Raw genomic sequence first — 14,284 nt, 5'->3', positions numbered from 1 at the left:
AAATCTGATCTTGTGGCCTCTCTGCGGTTTTTGATCTTTGATTTAAGTTCGGTGCTAGATTTGATTCTTTAATCTTGTTTTTTGAAATCGATTCACATCGGGTTTGAATTAAAGTGTGGATTTTGCAGTGTGTATTGACTTGAGCTGGTTCTGTTCTTGGTGTTTAAATCTCCATATTGTGATTGTGACTGCAATTAGCGTGGTTTGTTTACTTTAAATCTTTGATTGTTGGATATATAATTTGGAATAAAAAACAGTGATAAAAAAAAATTAAAATCAGAAAATTATAAATTAAACATTTTAAGTGGACCCAAGATTCCACTATCATACACCATTTATTACACATTCCAATGCTTTCTTAAACCCCGTGCTCTTTAGAAATGAGACTGCTATTGCTGGATGGAGGGAGTAACTATGTAATAGTTAATTAGAAGGACATGTAACTTGATGTCATGGAGTACTTTTTTATAGGAAGGTAAAAAGTCATAAATGTAGCTATTTTAAGTCAACCTCATTATGTATAGGTGACTGCGCACTACTTCGATGTTTCTGATTTCATACCTAGGGCTGGGAAAATATACCGAAATACCGCACTTACCGTATCGAAAAAATACTGAAAATACCAAATTTTCGGTATACCGTACTTTTAAGTACGGTATCATACCGTACCGACAGTTTTAGGTACGGTAAAGGTATGCATTTTGTATATACCGCGGTATACCGCGTTATACCGCAAATTTGCGGTATATACCGTAAATAACACGGTATACCGCAAATACGGTATATACCGGAAATCATGGTATACCGCGGTATACCGCATATTGCGGTATACCGAAATCATGGTACGGTATACCGACAAAAGCGGTACGGTAACGATATCTAAATTTTGGTATACCGACAAAAGTTGTACGGTAAAGGTATGGTTTTTTATCATACCGCACGGTACGGTACGGTATGCGGTATGACCATTTCGGTGCGGTATATCGTACCGTTCCAACCCTATTCATACCATGAATGGAAAATAATGAAATCACAGATAATAAGTTTTATTATTATTATTATTATTATTAAGGAGGATCGACGATGGTTCCCCATCTACCCCCCGAAGTGACTCGGACCTCCGGCGTAACGGTCGGAGGTGAAGCGTCTTACCACCGAGCTGCGCTTAGTTGTCGGGAAGGAACTAGTCAACTGTATAAACCCAATCAAGGGTAGCAAGTAGACCGATCTCCCCCAGCGCCTGGGTCCAGGCCAGGACTCAAGAACCCCCAGGGAAATTAATCCCCAAGTTGGGCCTCCCAAGGGTCGAACTTGCGACCTCTAGGATGGCGCGGTATCTTTGCCTCCCTCCTCAACCACTTGAGCTGTGGGGCTTGGATAAATCACAGATAATAAGTTAAAAGTGAAAGCTTTCCGAAAAAAGTCACAAATTTGTCTACGACTTTCTTCACTCTTGGACTCATGGGATTAATTTACTTTACAGCTGTCATCCACTTTTTACTCCATCGTTCCTTGTTTCTTTATAGTAGAAGTATTTCTTTTTAGTACGAAATTTAAGAAAAAATATTTTAAATGAGTTGAATAAAAGAAGAATAAAGTAGAAAAGTAAAACGTAGATAGATGAAAGGGTAACGTAAAAGAGAGTCAAATACTTTTTGTCAAAAAAAGAAATGACTCAACTATAGTGGGATAATCCAAAAAAGAATACGACTCAACTATAGAGGGACAGATGGAGTACTTCTTATACCTCTCATTTTTTCTCAGATTTTGCAACTTTGATTTAATTTTATAGTACTTCCTCCATTCGGACTAAGATAACACATTTATTAGTCGACACGAGATTGTAAAAGTTATTGATTATTATGGTTAATTGGATAAAAAAAAAGAAGTGTGTGGAAGTATTAAATGGACAGTAAGATAATAATTAGAAAGAATAAAAAATAGTTGAATGTATTAATTAGAGAGAAAAAATTATAAAAAATAGAAATGTGACATATTGGTTAGGTTTGTCATCCAATGGAAGAAACGATCACACACTGTCACTGTATTCGTTGGTCTCTAAACAACCATTACACAATTTATTTCGTGCGTAGATGTAGTTTGAGTGTTTATATTAAGGGCCCACTATAATGAGTGTTTATATTAAGGGCCCACTATAATGAAAATGTGAATTTTAGTACATAAGAGATGTTCAAAAGATTAAAATACACTCCATATACTATATAATATGATATAAACACAGAATCCAGTAATCTTTTCTCACCTCAATTTTCTAAGAAAAAATTGAATTGTTCAATTAAAATTGAAACATTTCATAAAATAAAAACATCATTTTTACTTTTTCATCTCTCTCTTCATTAACTTATAAAACAACCCTGCATAAAATCTCGTGCCGAAAAACAAATGTTTGGTATTAATTGAGACAGAGGGGAGTATTGTATTTTATTTCATACTGCGTTCAACAAAAAAATATACTCAGTGCTAGTGGAAGTATGGAAGTGTGTAAATGTGAAAAAAGGTGATTAGCCAAAATCATCGTACCATCAAATGCTAATATCATCTCAGAGAAAAATTGAACACTCCAACATCCAATTTTGACACGTTATGAGTTGACTTAAATCCTTCAATGTTTCGACAAAATATACTACGAACATATGAAGCGAAGTCTGGTTAATTCCGTTATACAGAAGAGTAAGAGCTTTGAAAAACTATTAACACATCGCATAAATAGTTTACCATCCATCTTAGTCCATAATAAAAAAAAATACTTGCTCCTCTTAAATCAATTAGTATTGATAAAAATCAAGATATCCAAAGTTCAATTACAATTAGTATCGAATAAACTTTCAAGGAAATCAAGAGATTCAGAGTTCAATAATATCAAGAAAATACTCCCTCCGTCCCTCATTATTTGACACCAATTTATTTTTTCATCCGTGATTATTTAATTGACACTAATACTTTTTAATCCCTCTATTCCAAACAAATATACATTTTGGATTCAACACGAATTTTAATGCAAAATTGATAAAGTCAAAAAGAGATAAAGAGAAAAGTTAATTAAAATATAGTTAATAGAGAATGAGTCACATATTGTTAGTGGAGAATGAAGTCACATCTCATTTGAGAAAATAGAGTTTCCAAAATTAAAAAGTACATGTGAAAAAACTAAAAAAAGAAAAGAGTGCATATTCTTATAAGAAGAAAGAAATACAACTTTTGATAATAGACCTCGAATTTTACTAACTTTTTCAACTTACTTTCCGCTATATTTTTTAAAACTCGTGTCAAATTAAATGTTGTCAATTAATGGGGTGGGGGACGTAAGGAGTATTGAGAAGTCTCATGGTGAAAAAATAAGGATTCATTACAAGATCAGTTTATATGAATATGTATAAAAACGAATAACAATCCATATGGAAGCATGACATCTTATTCCAATTGGCAGGCTCGTTCAATCCACTATACTCTAAAATGGTAGACTCCAAAGGATGAGAGAAATAAATGAACAAAAATAGGGAATTAGATTTCATATGACTGTCAAAAACCAGTAATGTCATGATCAAGCTGGACCATAACACAGCATAGAAAATTGTTGAAGATGAATGTCAACGTATAAAATATAGAAAATGATACAAGGGATCCAGAATGTCATGTAAATAATTAAAACTAGCGATCACCGGGCAATGATTTGATGATGTCCGAGTCACCTACATAACAAAGACAACGATCAATAATATCAGTAATCGGTGCAGTGTTCAATTGATGTATTGTAAGAAGCAACGAGATGGCAAGCAATACCAGGATCAACAATGCTGAGGCATGAAACACGGAAGTACTTCCCACAAGCAGTTCCCAAGTCGACATTGTCTGGAAATTCACAACATATTTTTAAGTGTCAGATTAAACTGGTTATCCATTGCAAGATACTCCATGTTCATTATCCTACACAAGCACTACTAAAGAAACCAGTAGCATTATTAGAAAACATCCTGATTCAAACTCGAATAAATTCGTAGTCTTAGCACGCATGTTGGTTATATCACCAGCATCGCGTAATTAAAGCAAATATACATATATCCCCTAGCTAGGATTTGTCAACTACTTCCATTTCGTTGATGGCACTTCCTATTGTTGTTCTGTATTTGTTTAAATAAATTTTGGTATATAATTAATTTAAGGGTTTATGTTTTGGTGATTAAAATTGATGTTCTTTCAAAGTTTGAATAACTTGCCAAAACTCCACTAGATTTATCATCTCCAAAATAAAGGAATGATTTAACCGACCATTTGCATCAACATATAAACAATGAAAATTCAGAAGGAAATCAAAGAAGGCGGCACGGAAATTAGGATAAACACCCAAATTGAATCCAAAATCAGTACTTACTTCCGTTGTAATGGTGAACTCCGATCTTCGCGAGCATCGCATAGTATTCAATCTCCGATTTCCTCAAAGGCGGGCAATTGTTCGAGATCAGGATCAACTTACCTACAAAAATTTCAGGAAATTAAAAACCTCAAAAATCCTCTTCACTATACAGATTATTCAGCAGGGCAATGAGAGAAATCTAAGGAACGAGGGGAGAAATACCTTTGGAGTTGCGTAGGGTTTTGAGCACGGTCTTGTATCCGAGCGTGTACTTGCCGCTCTTCATCACGAGAGCGAGCCTGTTGTTGATGCTCTCATGAGTCTTCTTCTGGAGAACAGAAATGAATCAGCGAAACAAGGAATTAGCTATAAATTTCGTATGATTTTAAGAATTAAGAGCAAAATTAGGGAATGATGATCGGAAATCGAAGAGAATACGGTCTTCTTGGCGGCCACCATTGTCGCTGAGTCTGCGGCGAAGACGAAACGGAAACCCTAACTCGGCACCGAGTGATATAAGAAGGGTTGAAGGGATTTTTCTGTGTAACTTTTGAAGTTTCAATTTTTACCCTCAATGTTTTGGAAATTACGCAAAAGTCTGATATTCGCAAAAATCTGAAAATATAATTTTTTCCCGGAAAAATATTAAAATCGCAAATGATATTATTAAGATTATTTTAAAATATGCAAAAATAAATAAATCTATACACATATAAACGGCGAGTTTTGACCTTCTTTTAAAATATTTATAAGTTTTGTCCTTATTCTGAAATATCTATGAGTTATGGGATCAATTTAAATATTTATGGAATAACTAATCACCATATTAGGGCATCCACAATGGTGCGGATATTCCGGCGGACATCCCCGCGGACATCCCATAAACACCTTCTGCCACGTCATAATGACTTCTCACTGCACTGTCACGTCATAAGGACTTCCCACTGCGCAGTGGCGGACATCTCGACGGACTTCCCACAATAATAAAAATTCACAAATTCACAAAATTAAACAATTTACGGAATTAAACAATTTACGGAATTAAAATTTCACCACGATTACGGAATAAAATTTTCATTAAATAAAAAAAAGAAAGGTACATTTCAACAAAAAAAAACTAAAAAAAGTACACTTCAATAAATACAGATTCCATCAACGACGACTCCTCCGCTGTCATACTTCTTCAATTATATCGTTTCAGGAGACGAATATGAGCTTGTTTTTGGCGCATGTCGTGTTGGTTATTTTAGTGTAATTGGATAAATTTGATTGATCAATATTGTCATAATGAGACATCATATAAGTTTGGAAGTGCGGAGTGCACGCTTGTTTGAATTCATTATGATTAGACGGGGGTTCGGGGGCAGCGCCCCCGAGTTGCGGGGTCCAAGGGGCGACAGCCCCTGGCTGGGGTCGAGCCGTATTTATAGAATTTTTTATTTCCATTAAAGTTGCTGTGTAGAAAATTCATTCGGAAATATAATTTCTGATAGAGAGAGAGATACTCCTTAATACAAGTGGTGCGAATGAAATGAAGTTCAACGAGCCGTATTTATAGAATTTTTGAAAAAAAAAATATAAAATAATCGGGATGTCAGTGGGGTCAACGCAATGGCGGACGTCCGCAAGGACGTCGCGGAACTCCGGTGTCCCCAACGGACGTCCGTATCCACGTCACCTTTGCACAATGGCGGACGTCCCGCGCGGACGTCCGGCACGCCGGGACGGACGCCATTGTGGATGCTCTTATATTATGTATATTTACATTACATTGTCAGTTACTTTGGCTATTACTTTGATGATTATTAGTCTCACTCAATTTTAGGAGTTACTTTGTTGACTCACAATATTCAAATTAGTGATTGGACAAAATATAATTGTTCCTTATTATTTTATAACCGCCACATTAATGATTCATTTTCAATACTTTATATCTATAAATATGTATCATTTGTAAGATTCCATTTCACTTCTTCATCGTCTCCCCTCACTCTATCACAAATTTTCGGCAAAAGTAAAAATTTGTTCACATCATGGAATTTACATTCATTAACGATCTACAACCTAACAATACTTAGTCAGTGATTCGAGTGTAGTGCATGCATGTTTATGTTCATTAGACGTGGACAAACCAATGTAATCTTCTTGGAATGTGTGTTTCACGATTGGATGGTATGTGTGTCGATGCTTAGCTTATTACTAATTTTTAGTTATTTATCTAAAACTAAAATCATTTATTGTTTATTTTTCCATGCATGGAACAAGGATTCAAGGCACTGTTCCAAGGAATTTACATAATACTTTCAACTTTTTGTCTATAAATATGTATCATTTGTTGGTTTATAATTCATTCCTCATTGTCATGTCCCATTGCTTCACGGATTCTTTGCAAAAAGAAGAATTTTTCTCAGTATAGTTATTACTTTTTACCTATAGTAGCACATTTATATGAGATTAATTTGTTTCAACGATGTTAGTTCATATTTAAGTTTTTGCTTAATGTTAGTCTTTTTAATTTTTATTAGTTTTATTTTAATTTTTCTGTCTAGGCTATGATAGTTCTTTTTTTATAAATATAGAAATCACATAAACTTCTGACTATCTATAATATTTTGAAGCTACAACATTACACATTTGTCATCAACTTCGTCACTTCATAGTTTTCATGCAAAGAAAACACCTAAAGCAACAAAATAGGAAAGGAAGCAAGAAGACGAAGATCATAAACTTTCACATTTGTTTTCGCGAATATGCATAAATCATTAATTTGGAGATTAAGGAGAAAAATAAGGCTGAGGAAGAGTCATCGGGATATGGGAGTTTGTGTTTTATTATTTATTTATTTTCTTTATTTTGTTGTTCTTATTATTGTACAATTAAGATTGTTCACATAAGTTTTTCATGTCTTACAAACTATTGTTTTATTGTTCTAATGTTTATATATATGTGTGTTTGTTTTGTACATCATTTTATCTTTTTATGGCGATGTTATTGTCCTCATTATACTTTTTTGTTGTATATTTAATATTTTATATCAATTTAATATTGGTTGTATTTTAGTATTGAAGTATGTATGTTGTAAGTGTCGTAATTAACAAATAGTTTTATGTTGTTTAATTTAAAATTTATTTAATTTTATATCTATAATTATTTAATATATTATTACTATACTATATTTTTTTATTTTTTAATCTTGTGTCGCGCATAGCACGTGGGCTAATACTAGTCTATACAAAAGGGGAGTTTAAGAGAAAATAACATAAATGTCACTGAAAAAGTGAAAAGTTTTTATAATATACTCCCTCAATCGGTCAATCCCATTAAAAATTGACGTTTTACTTTTTGGGTAGTCTCATTAAAAATGAAAAATTTTCTAAAATGAAAATACTATCATCTCTATTTCTCTCTCTCTTGCTTATTATCTCTTCATTAACTCACAAAACTGTTAGAAAAGGAAAGATTGTGATTGGAATCAATTACTCCAATTAGATGATTGACATAATATTATGTAATTAAGATCTTACCATGTACATTTTCTCCTACACCCTATTTGAAAGGCTCCATATACAATGAAATAATCATCATATTCTACACAATCGTTCTCTATCTTTCTCCCTTTTCAATTATGTTTTCTGCACCATTTAACATGGTACCAGAGTAGGACTCAGAAAAGTTTCATCATTGTACCTAATCTTTTCCGACCTTTAGCCAAAACCTGCAGAAAACCTTTCAAACAACCATGTCAGAAAACGATGAAAAACTATTCCATTCTAGTCGGATTAAACTGCTCGGCAAATTGCCGAAATCATGAGCAAAAGCCTTGCTATGATGATACCAACAACACCCAAACCAGAGAACACAGAAAATCCACCAGAAAACCCGTTGTCTATAAAATTGATACACAACCTCTCCACATCGGAGGAAGCAAGTTAAATGGACAAAATTACTTTGAATGGGTCGTGCTGATGAAGACGACTATAAGCGGCAGGGGAATGGTTTCTCACGTAACCGGAGTGCAGCCTTCCCCGCCACGAACCGATCCAGACTTCCCGCAATGGCAACAAGCCGATCATTGCGTGTTTACATGGCTTACAGAGAATATCGAACCGCGGCTGGTCAGCCGGGTGTTGAAGCAACCAACTGCCAAACACATACGAGATGGGTTAGCTGTCACGTATGGGAGCGGAGGAGACAAATTCTAGATTTATGATCTGCACATCAAAACCAGTATGGTAAAACAACAAAGTCAATCCTTAGAGAAGGTATTGAGTACCCTATAAGATTTATGGATGTTAATAGATCAGAAACGAAAAAATCCTATGAAGTACCCCGAGGATATGGAAATACATGATAATTGGATCCAAGAACAGAGACTTTATACGTTCCTGACTACCATTAATGGCAAATACGAATCAACAAAAAGGGAGATAGTTAAAATGGAACCACTTCCCTCTGTCGAACATGTTTACAATCAGATCAAACAAGAGGAGACACGGTCTCAAGTATTGCGGTCAGGAGCCACAACCATTACGGATTGCATCGGAGCTGCACTCATCGTCCGAGGGCCGAACCAGTACGACAGCGGCTCGAGAGGCCGCGTCAATCGTGGTGGAGGTGCCTAGAACCGGCGAAGCAACGAAGAGGAAAAATCAAAGCAGGTTTGTTCCTATTGCAAGAAGAAAAAACACACAAAGGAATCATGCTACGAATTGATTGGATTTCCCGATTGGTGGGAAGAGAAACTCCACAAGAATTCCGCCCCACCGCCTGCACACACGCCCTGGAACCGCAGCGGTCACGCAACTGCAGCCATCGGAGGACAACCGGGAGATGGTGGAAACTATCCTCTCGCCACCACCGAGGGCAACAGGGAAGCCACTCAAACCCGGGGTGGCGATAGGGGAGCGATGGTCGGTGCTGCACAGCCGGCGACTCACACCGGTGCCGCTAATTTTTCTGGAGGGACGGTAATAGCGGACTGGACCGAGGCAGAATTTGGGAGAATTGGAGAAGGAACAGCGGCGGGTGAAGGTAAGGTAGGGTTTAAGGGTGGTTCTTTTGTTAAAGAACCCCAAACTCTATGAAATTCACATTTTTTACCCCAACACTGTGATAAATTACCTAATATACCCCATTTATTGCTAAATGACCCCCAAACTCCTATTTCGTGCAAATTAGGCCCCAAATTATATAGTACTCCCTCCGTCCAGGCTAAGATGACACATTTCTTAGCCGGCACAGGATTTTAGGAGTTATTGGTTAAAGTGTTTAATGGGAGAGAGAAAAAGTTGGTGTAATTATTAAAGTAGAGAGATAAAGAAAGATTGATATTTTAATATGAGTGAGAAAAAGTAGTTGAATGTATTAATTGAAGAGAGAAAGTTTCCAAAAAAAGAAATGTGTCATCTTAGTTGGGACAAACTAAAAAGGAAAACGTGTCATCTTAAGCGGAACGGATGGAGTATTCCTTTAAATGCCCAAATTGTGTGTAAAAATAAGTTTCAGCCCCTAGAAAACACTGGAATTGCATGTAAGGTGTCTAGTGGACATGAGAAGAACGATAGATGCATCAAATCTTACAAGGATTCAAAAACCTCAGAAATCTCATATTCAAACAGCTAATCGAGAGTTTACAAATGTTGAAGGGGCGAGAACTGTGATAATATCACCTACTCTTCAATTATCTAACTGCCTATACATTCCTTCAATGTCTCATAAATTGTTGTCTACTAGCCATGTCACGAAGGAATATTGCACCTTATTGATGCAACCACATTTCTGTATGTTGCAGGATATCCGAACCGGGGAAATAATTGGACGTGGCACTGAACATGATGGATTGTACTATGTAGATGAGATAGCTCAAAATGGGATCGCCATGCTAACTCACGAGTCTGCCGATAGAAAAGCTTGGCTTCGGCATCAGCGCGTGGGACATGGAAGGACTTGGAAAGAGGTCGAAAACACGAATAGAATGCGGATCAAGTTATATGGAATGATAACCGAACCGATTGGATCAGTTAGCAAATGTCGTTGCCACTTAATCAATGCAATCTAGCTCTCGCCCTTTCCGCCCTGCCAAAGTAATTTATAACTCCCAATTTTGCACAACTTTAACAGTAAAGCGGCAAGTTCGGGGTCGATCCCACAGAGAAGTTGGTGTGTCGAGTGTGTGAGTAGTGAACAGGGGGGTTGGCTGCTGCCACGCTTTAACTTGAGAGTTTTTAACTACTGGTTTTAATCTAGATAGAATTAAACTAGCTAGCTTGATCAATGGAAATTTAACTACTAGATCAAGTGAATTGCATGTAATAATAGAAAAGTAAATGCGCGGATTAAAAGCGAAAATAACTTTGATTAAACTAAAAGCTGAGTACAACGTGAAATTTAAACTAAGCTAACACTTTGGAATCTAAGAAAGCGGTAAAAACTGAGAAAAATCTTAGCGGGAAACTTAAGATAACGCTAACAGAAATGAGTATTCTGCAGCGCTCCCTTTTGGTCGCCCTTTAAACTAAGCTATCTAACTAAGCTAGAGAACTGAACTAAACTAAGCTAGAGAGCTGAACTAAACTAAGCTAGAGAGCTGAACTACGCTAAATAACTAAGCTAAGCTAAACTAGACCGAAAGTAAAGTCTCGGATGCCTTCTTGTGGTGGCACACCCTCTATTTATAAGCTCGATTCGGCCGCCAGCTGGATAACGATCTTGACAGGGAATATTCGCTCATTCTGAGAGTGAGCGACTCATTGATTGCTACGTGCTGCTCTTCTAGAATGACGACGCTTTTTGGTAACAGATTCGTGACTCAGCTCCGTCCTTGAGTCTCATATTCCAGCACGTGTCCCCTTCTAGAACGTCGTCCTTGATAACAGAATGGTGCGCTATATCCAGCTCATTTCCTCACGTGTTCTTCTTCTATAAGCCAGCGGTCCCCACCTAACTGCTTGATCGCCCCCCCCCCTTGATCAACTCCCTCGATTCTTGGCCTTTTATCGCCTTTTGTACTTGCTTGATCAGTTTGGCCTTGCTGCCTTGGTTAAGTGGTATTTCTGCACATTTAACACTTGTTTTGCGCGATACACCGATCAAGTAGCATGTATTTCACCCTTAAACCGATGCATGAAATGAGCCTTATCAGGACACCCCTCTATCGGTTACTTAAAATTGTTATTTCCTGATTTTATTCCTAAACATGATATGTATTGTGAAACCTGTTTTTTGGCCAAAACCCACCGAACTTCTTATCCTTTTAATAGTACTTGTGTTGATTTTCCATTTTCCTTAGTTCACTCTGATGTTTGGGGCCCGCACCTTTTACTGGGGGGCAGGGTCTTAGATACTACTTAGTATTTGTAGATGACTGTTCCCATATGACTTGGGTATATTTCATGAAACACAAATCTGAAGTCTATACACATTTCTCACATTCTTTTAACCTTATCAAAACCCAATACCAGCGCTCTATAAAAATCATGAGGTCTAATAATGGGGGGCTTTGTCAATTCTGCCATGAAACAATTTTTTCAAGAAAATGGTCTGATACATCAAACCAGTTGAGCCTATACTCCCGAACATAATGGTGTAGCTGAAAGAATAAACCGTTCCCTCCTAGAAATGACCCGCTCTATGCTCATTGAATCAAAAGCCCCGAAACACTTCTGGCCAGAAGCCATTGCCACCTCAGCCTACCTCTTGAATAGATTACCAACAAGTATCCTCAAATACCAAAACCTCTCCAAGTCCTGTCCCCCTTCACAAAAATTCCACCATCTTTAACTCTTGAACCACGAGTCATTGGGTGTTCCGTCTTTGTTCATACCCAAAACATGAAAGAACCAAACTCTCCTTGTGCAATTAAGTGTGTCTTCATAGGGTATGGAGTGAACCAAAAAGGGTATAGATGCTTTGATCCTAAAACCAACTGAATGTTTGTCACAATTGACTGCAATTTCCTTAAAACCGAACATTTCTACACCCATCTTAGCGGTCAGGGGGGAATAATAACAGTAGTAAGGACCCACTAAATTGGATTTCAGTGACAATGCCAAGGCCAAGTAATCCTGTAGTGGATCTAACAGAGACGGCAGTAAGCAGTTCCGCTAAGCAAGTCTCTGAAGTAGGACAGTCCATTCCTGAAGGTGACACTCATCCAACTACTTCCCCGTTGAGGCTATCTAATGTAAGTATTTACAATCCTGTTTCTTCCTATATTACTCTTACTAATGATATGAGTGTAGAAGAAGAATCAAGTCCCGTTTTGGACAGCACCGATGAAGAAACTTGTATGGTGGAAGAAATAGAAGGAATTGACCCTGATACAAGGAGATACATCCTTCCGCACAAAGAGAACAAGGTAGTTCCCTCGAAGAGATACACACCTGAGAGGATTAACAGGAAGGCTCGCTACTCTGTTTCTTGCCTAGTTATGAGCCACCTATCAGAGATGGCTCAAGCCTTTGAAAAGGCACTGCATGAAGAAGAAGAGATCCCACAGTCATTGGAAGAAGCTATGAGGCACAAGCACTGGAGAGAAGCTATGAAAAATGAAATAGATGCATTGATTCATGAAGTGGTGGTCCTCTCACTCGACTCTAATGTCGAATGACTGGACTCAGGAGTAAGCAAGTGTGCACATATGAGAATTAATGCAAAGCTCGGTCCAGACACAACGCTCCTTAAATCCACTGGATCACTGGGTCCAGGAACTCAAGAGAACTACAGTGTTTTTGTCGTTGGACACACTCGACTCCCCTTCAAAAATAAATCCCTCAACCCGAATACTATGAATTAGTATAGGGAAGTGGGGTCGATCCCACAGAGATGGATTCGCAAAGTAGTGCTAAGAGACTATGGAAACAAACGGCTGCTGCCACGCAAAGGGGTTGAGATTTTAACTATCACTAGATCTAGGCAAGAAATGTAAACGCTAGACCTAGGACACAGAAAACTTACTGGAATCAGACATCAAATCCGAAAGACACAATTACTCCCTAGACTAAGTAAACAATTACCTAATCTAGCTAAACAGAAAGCAACTAACAGTGGGGACCATGTTTCCAGAAATAGCAAGTACGGTAAAAGCTGCAGACAACCAACCCAGGCAATTTCCTAACCAACTTAGACGCGTAAATGCAGAAAACAGAGCATACTCCTGGATTCGAACAGAATATAGAAATTTGGACGCCGGAAACTTGCTACGAATCAGAAATACACCAGATCTACGTAAACTAGGCGAAATGAAATGAAAACACGTAAGCGCGGCATAAAATTAAACACTCCTGCTCAGAATCACGTCGGACGCTTAATCCACTCCGGATCCAAGCAATCCAAACTCAACAATCAACAAAATCAACTCCATAACTCCGATTCTAACAGATCTGCTCCGATCACCGCCAAATTCCAACAATCACGAACAACTCCACAACATTAACCAGATAAAACCCCGATTCATTCACAAACCAGCTCCATTCTCCCAGATTCAACCATTAACCTGCAATAATCCAGAAATCAACCAACTCCAACAATCCAACTCCAGAATTCAAGTAAACACAATCAAACAACAGGAACCATCACGATCGACGTAAACGAAAATGAAACTTGCATAAAAGAAAGAAATATCTAGAAACAAAAGAGGTCCGAGCTTCAAACAGCGAAGCTCTGCGAATTCAGCAGAAACGAAAATGGAAAATAAATTATTTCTTCGCCCTAAAGAAGGACGGTGTTACAACCAGATCGAAAATGTATGAAAGCTAGAGGTGAACCCCCTAGTGTGCCCTGAATTTCCCACCGAAAGAACCCAAGAGTGTGAAGAGAATGGACTAAGCTACAGGCTGTTAGCAAGGTCTCCACCGAGAAGATCCCTCCAGCTTGCATGCTTCTTCCTTTTATAGATGCGGACATAGCCTTCTA

General features: G+C 37.5%; 1 protein-coding gene across 1 annotated transcript; it reads right to left on the bottom strand.

Moving 5' to 3' along the window:
- Positions 1-3,505: 3,505 nt before the first annotated feature.
- Positions 3,506-4,945, bottom strand: LOC121760011 (60S ribosomal protein L30-like). The gene is made up of 5 exons (XM_042155610.1): positions 4,811-4,945; positions 4,595-4,700; positions 4,391-4,492; positions 3,802-3,870; positions 3,506-3,710 (listed from the first exon to the last, which is right to left on the bottom strand). Exons 1-5 carry the CDS (start codon positions 4,829-4,831, stop codon positions 3,670-3,672), a joined length of 339 nt encoding a protein of 112 aa, XP_042011544.1. The 5' UTR covers positions 4,832-4,945; the 3' UTR covers positions 3,506-3,669.
- Between the last annotated feature and the right edge of the window lie 9,339 nt (positions 4,946-14,284).

This window comes from Salvia splendens, chromosome 13, assembly GCF_004379255.2.
Source record: "Salvia splendens isolate huo1 chromosome 13, SspV2, whole genome shotgun sequence".
Lineage (NCBI taxonomy): Eukaryota > Viridiplantae > Streptophyta > Magnoliopsida > Lamiales > Lamiaceae > Salvia > Salvia splendens.
The sequence above is the reverse complement of the archived record's forward strand: the minus strand, read 5'-3'. Positions and strand labels throughout refer to the sequence as shown.

What these genes read in the sequence shown, in the direction of transcription:
- LOC121760011 (XM_042155610.1), bottom strand. Translation starts at nt 4,831, where the DNA reads ATGGTGGCCGCCAAGAAGACC. An exon ending in AGTTCACCATTACAACGGAA is followed by an intron (nt 3,871 to 4,390) that starts GTAAGTACTGAT and finishes GTGAATTTCCAG; the next exon opens with ACAATGTCGACTTGGGAACT. An exon ending in CCTCAGCATTGTTGATCCTG is followed by an intron (nt 3,711 to 3,801) that starts GTATTGCTTGCC and finishes TTTGTTATGTAG; the next exon opens with GTGACTCGGACATCATCAAA.